Source organism: Lipotes vexillifer, unplaced genomic scaffold (genome assembly GCF_000442215.2).
Source record: "Lipotes vexillifer unplaced genomic scaffold, Lipotes_vexillifer_v1.1 scaffold1010, whole genome shotgun sequence".
In the NCBI taxonomy this organism is placed as follows: Eukaryota; Metazoa; Chordata; class Mammalia; order Artiodactyla; family Lipotidae; genus Lipotes; species Lipotes vexillifer.
Window position 1 is genome coordinate 283608 of NW_006794157.1, and position 9933 is coordinate 293540.

At 54.5% G+C, this 9933-nt stretch overlaps 1 protein-coding gene across 1 annotated transcript in view; it reads left to right on the plus strand.

The window, feature by feature from the left end:
• The window catches only part of DUOX1 (dual oxidase 1), a 34175-nt gene that overhangs the window by 17690 nt on the left and 6552 nt on the right, over positions 1-9933 (plus strand). The window contains 13 exon segments of the mRNA XM_007467031.1: positions 4-148; positions 2262-2487; positions 2752-2794; positions 2796-2843; positions 3122-3297; positions 5213-5282; positions 5701-5832; positions 6356-6534; positions 6742-6968; positions 7652-7752; positions 8029-8075; positions 9075-9085; positions 9519-9638. Coding sequence (XP_007467093.1) covers positions 4-148; positions 2262-2487; positions 2752-2794; positions 2796-2843; positions 3122-3297; positions 5213-5282; positions 5701-5832; positions 6356-6534; positions 6742-6968; positions 7652-7752; positions 8029-8075; positions 9075-9085; positions 9519-9638 — 1525 coding nt within the window.

Below are 9933 nucleotides of genomic sequence, written 5' to 3' on the forward strand. Positions count from 1 at the left end.
GGTGATGCTGGAAAACCTCCGGGGGCCTCTGAAGGAGAGTGGGCTGAGCTTCCAGGAGTGGGGGCTGCAGGAGCTGATGAGCGCTGCCATGACGCGGGAGCAGCGGAGCCATCTCCTAGAGGCCTTTTTCAGGCACCTTTTCTCCCGGGTGTGTATGTGGGATGGGATCTGTCCATGTGTGTCTGCCTGTGGTGGTGCCCTTACCTGTGTGAGGCCATGGGGTGACTCCAGGGAAAGTTAGAAGCCCCGAGTTCTCAGCTAAGAATCAAATCTACTGTGATTTGCACCAAGTCACCTACCTTTCTGTAAGGAGATGCTCCTGCCCCTTCCCAAGCCCACCCTCATCTGTGAGACTCCAGGGAGGCAATGCCCGGGAACGGGTTTATCTGCACGGGTCCCTTATTTCTCTTCCCATGGCTGCTCACTTTTCTGCCCTCACTCAGCTCATCCTGCCCAAATGGCTGCAGAAACTTAGGGTGAGATGAGCAGTATGGGGGCAGTGAGAGAGCCCTTGGTCACCCCTCCTTGGGGAAGCGCCGCTGGCAGAGGCCTCAGTGGAACATTAGTTTCCACCTTGCAGATTTCTGAGACTGTAGGGAGGATGTGGGGAAACAAGACAGGAAGAGAAATGCAAGGACTTGAGTCCCTATCTGGTACAAAAATGAAGGCAGCCTGGGAGCAGAATAGTGGAGAGGGGAACCTTGGGAGATGTAAGATAAGTACAGCATGGGTCCCCACTGGAGGAGTTTGTCATCCCACTGGGAAGATGGGATGAGCACAGGAAGGAAAATAATTGGGAAGAATGACAGCTACAAAAGAGACCCAGGAAATAAGTGGTCTAAGAGTTCAGAAAAGGCAGCGAGGCTTCAGGCTGATGTAAGGTCATGGTGGAGGTAAGATTAGGCAGGCACTCAAGAAGAAGTTGGAAAAATTTTGGCTCAGAAGAAAGGAGCATGAAGGACTGAGCAGAGGTGCCCAGTAGAAGGGCAGAAAATTAAGGTTTGAGGAGAAGGAGCAGGGTTGGCTGGCCGCGGAGAGGATTTATGAGGGAAGCTACCATTTACTGGTCATTCGTTATGTGCCAGGCACATGACATGTCATTCACTTTGCCAACAAGTTGAACCTGTGTATGCAGGAGAATGGAGGGACGCCCCCCTCCGCCAGGGTGACGCGTTGCCAGGGCCTGGGCAGGGTCCCCTCAGTTCAGGACCCATCAGGGCTCTGGGAACTCTCCATGCTAGGAGCTGAGGGTGTGTTACTGTATTGTAGGGGTAGTTGCCAACACTTTCTATCTGCTCAGTGCTTTCAGCTTTCAAAACATTTTCTACACAACTTCTCACTGATTCTCACAATAACCCTGTGAGACAAGTAGGGCAGGTGAGGAAATGAATGCCAGACAACTGAAGAGACTTACCTGAGGTCATGCAGTGAGCGGGTGGCAGAGCTGGGACATGAACGCGGCTCTCTTGCCTCCAGCCCCAGGCTCTTTCCACTAAAGCACCTTGCTTGAAGCAATGAGGTTTAGCTCATGAAATCAGAACCAACCGTGGACTAGGGTCCCCCAGTTGACAGGCGGGAAGAACAGGTGCTGTGGCCTGCTTCCCTTACCGACTGTTCTTATGCTGGGCAACCCCCGGGAGGGTGGGCTGGAGATGGCCTGTGATGAGCATTCCCCTTGCCCCAGCCCAACTTCTTATCAACCCAGCCGAGGCTTTTTCTCAGTCAAAACTCCTTTGGAGGTAAGAGAAACCTGCTCAAGCTAGCAGTGACAACGGGTCAGTTGACTCTGAGGACATAGTGGTGTCTCAGGAAGTCCAAAAGGAGGGCTGTGACCTGGCTGGGAAAGGACCAGGAAAGGGGAAGCTGTCAGCAAATAAGGCCACTCCTGTCTCAGACTGCCTCTGTTTTCTCTGTGCCCCCGCTTGCTTCTGTCTCTGTGTCTCTGAGCACTTGAAGGAAAAGCGCGGTTGTTTTTTTAAAAGCACTCAGGTCCAGACAGTCCTGGGACCTCTCAGTCCCAATCCCAGATCTTCTGCTTGGGTCGAGTGTGCATCCCTGGTCCAATCAGCTAATGCAGAGGGCCCAGGGCTCTGTAGAACAGATGGGCCCCAGGGACCATCCACAGAGCCGATGGGGTAGTGCTTAGGGGAGAGGGTGCTGGTCAGACACCTTAAAAGGTGGTGCCAAAAGCCTCCACTGGCCTTCAAGTCCAGGAAGTCTTGTCTTTTTCTCTCCCTCCCTCTGCTGCTGCCCGAGTGCAGGTGCTGGACATCGACCAGGCGGACACAGACACCCTGCCCCTGGACTTGTCACAGAAGGTGCAGGAGGCCCTGATGTGTGAGCTGAGCCGGGCCGAGTTTGCCGAGTCCCTGGGCCTCAAGCCCCAGGACGTGTTTGTGGAGTCCATGTTTTCTCTGGCCGACCAGGATGGCAATGGCTACCTGCCCTTCCGGGAGTTCCTGGACGTCCTGGTGGTCTTCATGAAAGGTGGGGGAGGAGGGAGTGACTGTCCAGACAGACGATGGAAGGGGCTGAAGGGGCTGGAGTGCAGCTGACCTGTGGGAGATGGGGAAGCACTGGGGCCAGGTCTCCAGTCATGGCAGACATCTGGGAGTGCCCAGGCAGGGGTCAGGAAGCAGAGCGACCCCTTGCTGCGTCCAGCAGTGGGTCACTCTAGTGTGAGGCCCTTCCTGGCCAGCCTGGCGTTTAGGCAGGTGGGCTGGGGCTCTCATGGGGTCCTCCTTCTCCCAGGCTCCCCCGAGGAGAAGTCTCGCCTTATGTTCCGCATGTATGACTGATGGGAATGGCCTCATTTCCAAGGACGAGTTCATCAGAATGCTGAGGTTGGTCCTGTGGGACAGCCGGGAGAGTGGGCGGAGCAGGGACTGTGGAAGGAAAGAGGTGGGACATGAAGGAGGGAGCAGGAGGGTAAAGAGCAGGGGCCTCCTCGTCACCCACATAGCCAGAGGCCGTTGTAACGAGGAGCGGGATTGGGATTGGGTCAGTCAGGGCCCTTCCATGTAGGTTCTGCTCTGGAGGCCTGGTGGGATGGCCAGCGGGCCCTTGCATCTAGGCCCCAGGTCGCTTGTCGGGGCCTGATGGCTCCCCTCCCCCTGCCCAGGTCCTTCATCGAGATCTCCAGCAATTGCCTGTCCAAGGCCCAGCTGGCCGAGGTGGTGGAGTCCATGTTCCAGGAGTCGGGCTTCCAGGACAAGCAGGAGCTGACGTGGGAGGACTTCCACTTCATGCTGCAGGACCACGACAACGAGCTCCGCTGCACCCAGCTCTGCGTCAAAGGTGGGGCGGCCTGCTGGGCACGGCTGACTCACCCATGAGCCACAGCAGGCACATGCCTAGGGCCCACATACTTTGAGGAGCCCAGAGAAATGTTTACATTTCTTTTAAAATCAAAAGAAAAGAATCAATATAATAATAATGATAAATATGTAATGTATCCAGCCTGAATTATATTCTTCTTTATACCAACATAATTGTAAAATATATATATATATATATATATATAATTATTATTATTAATTTTTAATGCAGGAAGGCAGTAGTGCCTATGGCCCAGAAAAGTCATAGTGCAGCCCTGCTGGTGGGGTGGGCAGGGTCAGGATGGATGGGGTGGGGGATGGAGACTGGAATTCTGCTTTGCTGTCAAAGGTCCCAGTGCCTGGTCCCCGGGTCAAGGGGGAAGAGTGTCTCCTCATTACAGCCCTACCCGAGCCATACCCACTTCAGCTGGGGTGTCTGGTGGTGGTGGGGTGCTCTGATTTTTCTGGCCGCTTTATCTTTTGGAGGAGTGCTCAGTAAATGTTTGCTGAGTATATGGAGATCCACTTTTCTTTTTCCCTCCCCCTACTTCCTGCCTGACCTGTGTCTGACTCAGGTGGGTAGGGGCTAGAGTCAGGGTGAGGAGGGGGCAGGTAGCAGGCAGAGGGACTGCCTGTGGCCTGCTCTGGGCTGTTAAGGTGTCTTCACAGCCTGGGGTTCTCACTGGGGCATGTTGAGACCAAACCCAGCCCCTCCCAGGGTTATGAGAATTTGGAGGGCTGAGCAGCCCAGATGGAGGCAAGGGGCGAGTTGTACAAGACACAGCTGTGCGTCTGGTCAGGGCTCCTCCTGCCCGGCGGGGAGGAGAGTTGGTAGAGCACAGGCCCAGCACTCCTCTGATTCTGCAACTTTCCGCCTTGCTCAAGAAGGCAGCCAGGGCAGCAGGCACCTGGGCCCGAGGGCAAAACAGGGACAGGTGCCTGGAAGTGAGCTGAGGCTAGAGTCCTGGGGACATCCAGTCCCTGGAGTGGAGCGGAGGACCAGGCTTGGGGGTTGAGGATTAAGTAGAGAGTTAGCACTGAGTACTATTTTGCTTTGCTTTCAATTATTGTTGTGCTTTGTTGTTTCCTCTTATATTTCACTTTGAAACATTTTGAACCTGCAGAAAAGGTGTAAGAATAGTACAAGGAACATCCCTTTACCTTTCACCTAGATTTGCCATTTGTTACCATTTTGCCACATTTGCTGTTTGCCAAACCATTTGAGAGGACAGACATCTATACTTTGTTTTAAACATTCATTTCATTAAATTCAGCTTTTTACCCAGGTCTATAGCCGGGGTAATCTTCAAGACTGGTTTTGCACTTGGAAGTGACCTGGAGACTCCCAGGCCTCCTGTGAGGTCCTGGATTTGCAGCTCAGTCCTGCCCTGCCCCTCAGCACTGGTGGCTCCTGGGAGGGTTCCTCCCACCCCCAACATTTTATTATGAGCTCTTTCAAACACAGAAAAGTAGAAGGAATTTTACAGTGATCTCCCATATATGTACTAACTAGATTCTATACTGAACTCCTGGGAGTTTTTAAGCTGGAGGGTCTTTAGCAGGGTTTTGTGGCTGAGTGGTCTTAGCAGGCAGGTTGCGTACAGTTCCTGAGCCGTACCCCACAAGCCTGATACCAGTCCCAGATGTGGGACTGAAAGTGGACACACACTCAGGGGAGCCTGCCTGGCTAACTTTGTTTCAAGCCTTCTCCCTACCCACCCGTGGTGGGGTCTTGCTCCCGCTGGGGGCACAGGTTGAGGCTGGCACACCCAGAGGCAGGGTACTGGCCAGGGATCCTCTACAGTTTTGGACATGGGGTGGGTGCTGTGCATTTGAGCTAGGTCCTCCTGGGCTCTGGGCCCTGAGCTTCTTGCTAGCCCAGCTCTGTGTTGCAGGGGTGGAGGTGCCTGAAGTCATCAAGGACCTCTGCCAGTGAGCCTCATACATTAGCCAGGGGAAGCTCTGGTGAACCCTCATCTGGGAATGTTGGAGGGAGAGCTGGGGTCAGGGAGGTGCTTTTTGTTTACGCAGAATGACTGGGATCAGGGCCCTCATTAGCCCAAATAGCACCTTCATGCAAATTAGAAAAAGGCAGAGAAAGCCCTGTGGGAGGGGGAGAGCAGACAGCCTGCTGGATTTCCGCACTCACCTGCTGCCTGAATCAGATGCCCTTTTGAAGGGCACAACTGTACTGACACCTTGGTGGGGGCCCCAGGATCTGACTCATTCTCTTGCTAGGTCTCTGTGGGAATCCTGTTGTTCCCTGGGTGAGAGCTCTGACCCCTCCTTAACAGAGTAGGTCTGGAGGCAGACATGGGGCAGCAGAGGACCAAGTGGCTCAGGTGGCCAAGGTCCTATCCTATCTCCTGCATTCCTGTCCTAGTCCCTCTCCCAGAGTGAGTGCTCACTGTCCCCGAAGGGACGCCGATGTCAAGGTGGGGCTGACAACATGGAGAATGCAGTGCCTCATGGACACAGACCCTCCCCAGGAAATTCAACGGAGGTTTGACAAGAAGTATGCCTGCTCCTCCCCTTAAGCCCAGGCAGTTCATCCATCCCTTCAGCATGCATACATTGATTACTTGGTGTCAGGCACTGTGCTGGCACTGCGGGTGCAGGCAGGATGAATAGTCCCCGCCCAGGAATGTCTGATAAGAGAGTCTGGTACGGTGATAGTTACAATGTCCGATTAATGTTATAATAGTGGTAAGAGCAGGGGCCTTCAGAGCTTAAGGAAGTGCTCACCTCTGCCTGGGAGGTAGGGAAGGCTTCCTGGAGGAAGTGTCCTTTGAGGCTCCAGTAAAGGGTGAGAATGGAGCTGGTGGGAGTTGAGAGCTACAGACCGGAAGGGGAAAGGTGACCGAGTGACCACCTGCGAGGCCGTCCCCGCACTGACAGCCCACTTGAGGAGTGTGGTATTGAGGAGCCTTTGGGGTCTGAACCCTACTTGGCTTGAGTAACTAGATGCACCTTTCCCCCTTCTAGAGAGCGGGTCCACATTAGCATCGGGTCCTTGGCCGAGACTTCCTGTCTCCCAGGGTAATGTCGTTCCAGCCCCTGCTGTTCACCGAGGCTCACCGAGAGAAGTTTCAACGCAACCGTGGCCACCAGACGGTGCAGCAGTTCAAGCGCTTCGTCGAGAACTACCAGCGCCACATTGGCTGCCTGGCCGTGTTCTACCCCATCGCCGGGGTTCTCTTCCTGGAGAGGACCTACTGTGCGTGACGGCCGTGGTGGGACAGGTCTTAACAATTAGCCACAGCCCTGGGGGTGGGGCCTATTGTGAGTGACGGACAGCCCTGGGGGCGGGGCCTCCGGGTGCGCGAGGGGCCTGCTTGAATGGAGACCGTGGGAGCCTTGTTGCCTGCAATGGTAGCCGCCGGCCAGCGCCTGCGCTGAGCTCACCCGACTGGGCCCTCCGCAGACTACGCCTTTGAGGCTCATCACGTGGGCATCACGGACACCACCCTCGTGGGCATCATCCTGTCGTGAGGCACAGCGGCCAGCATCTCCTTCATGTTCTCCTACATCCTGCTCACCATGTGCCGCAACCTCATCACCTTCCTGCGAGAGACCTTCCTCAACCGCTACGTGCCCTTCAACGCCGCCGTGGACTTCCATTGCCTCATTGCCTCCACTGTCATCGTCCTCGCAGGCAGGGCCTGGGAATCCCAAGGATTCTCTCCACGTCCTCCCGCCCCCTGCAGGCTCCCCCTCCTCTGAGAGCCCCCTCCTCTCTACCTGCACATAATTTGAGTGTGAGTCTTAGATGTCCTTTCATAGGATGACAGTGGCCCCCGCAGTGGTGTGAAGTAAGCTCAGGAGCCCTTCACTGCCCCACGCTCTCAAGGCCACCTTACCAGCCTCCCACTGACAAGTTACTAACACTCCAGAATGAGTGCACATAATATGTGAGCTCTCCCAGATTTTGTGTTTTAAAACATAATTCTGAGGAATTCCCTGGTGGTCCAGTGGTTAGGACTGGATGCTCTCACTGCCAGGGCCCCGGGTTCTATCCCTAGTCGGGGAACTAAGATCCCACAAGCCTCTTGGTGAGCCAAACAAACAAAAACACGTAATTCTATGAGAGAAACCAAAGGAATGAACTTCTAATGGTATAATTTCAGACGCATGTGGCTATTTTCATGGATGGTGTGTATATGGGGCAGGGGAGGAACAGGAGGTTTATTAAAGAATAGAAGTCCAGATCCCTAGGGTACTTTTTCAGGCCCCCAACTCTGGCTGGCTGGAGTCCTAGAGCTTGGGCTGAATGGGTTGAGCACCCCCAGTGGGCTGGCCCCAGGCTCAACCCCACCCTGTCTGGTCTTCCTTAGCCTTAACACAGTGCAGGCCGTGCGGTGAATGTCTACCTCTTCTCCATCAGCCCGCTCAGCATCCTTTCCTGCCTCTTACCTGGCCTCTTCCATGACAACGGGTGAGTGAGTATGTATGTGTGTGTGTGTGTGTGTGTGTGTGCGTGTGTGTGGCCTGGCTTGGGGGTGAAGGGGGTGGACTTCTTTGCAGAAATTCTCTTGGCTCAGAGGAGTGTGTCACCCTCCAAGTTACAGGACAATGACCAGCCTGAGTACCCAATCCCAAGTCGCAGAAAGGGAGACTGGTGACTGGTGTGGGGTGCTTCCTTTGGAGGATCCTTTCTGGAGGTCCCAGACATCTCCTCACAGGATCCGTCCTTGCTTTCCCTAACCCTCAGGTCCGAGTTCCCCCAGAAGTGTTACTGGTGGTTCTTCCAGCTGCTCCGTGAATTTCTGGGCCTGGCTCTGAGTTCCAGGTTCTGGGTTCTATCTGCCACAGGCAGCCCAGTCGCTCTCACTCAGTCCTCATAGCCTTCACGGTGAGCCAGGCTCTGCCCTTGCCCTGAGCGCTCTCCTGGGCAGTAGGAGACTCTGCATTCCAGGCCTTCTCTCAGGAGCTTAGCTGGGCTTCTGCCCCAGTTCTGAACTAGTCCCTCCCTCTGAGGAATGGGAGTGCACCCCTCCACCCCCGACACACACCTACCATGACAGTGACTTTGAGGAATGCTATGCCCCAGCTGCATGGGGGAGGAACCAGGCTCTTTGTGGAGCCTGGTGGACACCCCCTCCCCCTCTCCCTCTCCATTCTGTAGTCTGTCTTGACAAGAGCTGTTTAGGGGCATATTCCTAACTCCCCATAATCACCCATTTTAGAGCTATTAGCTGTGAATCTATTCAAATGCTTCTTGAAGCTATTTATATTTTCACTCTGTTCCCTCCTTGGGGTAACACGTCTTCTACACTCCTTTCTGTGAAACACAGCGTGTTGTTTTTTATTTTTCTTTAAATCCTAAAACGATCGGCTTTGAACTTCAGAGAGTGCTTGCTAACTCCTGCACACTGGGGTTTACTGGATCAGGCCGCGTTTATGCCCTTCTCTCCATTCAGGACTTTACAGGCTTTGGCTAGATCCCTTCTTAACCTCTGCTCTTCCACACTACAGGGCTCTAATCTTCTTCACTTCTGCCTCTCTGCTCCTTGATCACTTGAGGGGCTGTTATCTGGAATGGCTCCAGTATTGCCCTCCTGGGCACCCCTAGCCTGGGATCCCCTTTGAGAGGAGGGATCTCCCACCAGGTCTGGGCCAGATCCATGGGGGCTCTGGTGATGAGCAGCGACAGTGTGGTCCCACTCGCTCACTAACCGTGCCAGCGCTCATGCTTGGTGCTGTGGCTGCCAGGTAGAGTGCAGCTGGAATGCTGGCCAAGCCTTGACTCCCTGACAGCAGGGCCTACAATGTCCAGAGTTCCACCCAGAGGGCTCAGAGCAGCTGCCCTGTACATTCATTCATTCAGCACACGTGTCCATAAGGCCCATGGTGTGCCAGGCCCTGCACTAGGCACTCAGGTGCAGTGGTGAACTAGCCTAGGCTGGTCCCTGTTCTTGTGGACCTGAGAGTCAAGAAAGTGACAGACGTAAAACAAGTAATGACACAGGTGCTTGAAAAATAACAATCATGACAAGGTCCACGAAGGACAAGTAGGGTCTGTTGAGATGAAAGGTACCTGTGATCAGTGGTGTCAGAGAGAGGAAGAGGGAAGGATGCTGGGCTTTCCGCCTCCTGCCTGGAGCTGTGGAGTGGAGAGGGGACCCTGGCAGCCTCAGAACAGCCCCCTCTGTGTGGCCCTGCACCTCTGCCCTTCACCCCATGTTCATTTGCAGGTCTCACGGGGTCATGCTGCTCCTGGTTCTCACCGTCATGTACGTCTTCGCCTCCCACCACTTCCGGCGCCGCAGCTTCCGGGGCTTCTGGCTGACCCACAACCTCTACATTCTGCTCTACGTGCTGGTGAGGGCTTTTGGCTGTGAACCAGGCCAGCAGAGTCTGGGCAGATGTTCCCAGGGAGGCAGTGATGCCTGAGACATCAGTTCTCCATCCCCTTAGTTATTTCAAGTGTCCTCTTCACTTCTCCGTATCTCTCTCAAAAGGTGGAGATTATATAGTATGGGGCTCTCAGGTAGGCTGACCCAATATGCGGCACTTGGAAGACTGACTCCCTGGCATGGGATTTGTAGTAGCAGCCTTACCTGGCTGATCTGCATTCCTTCCAGACACCCCACCTCATTTCTGCCCAGCCAATCTT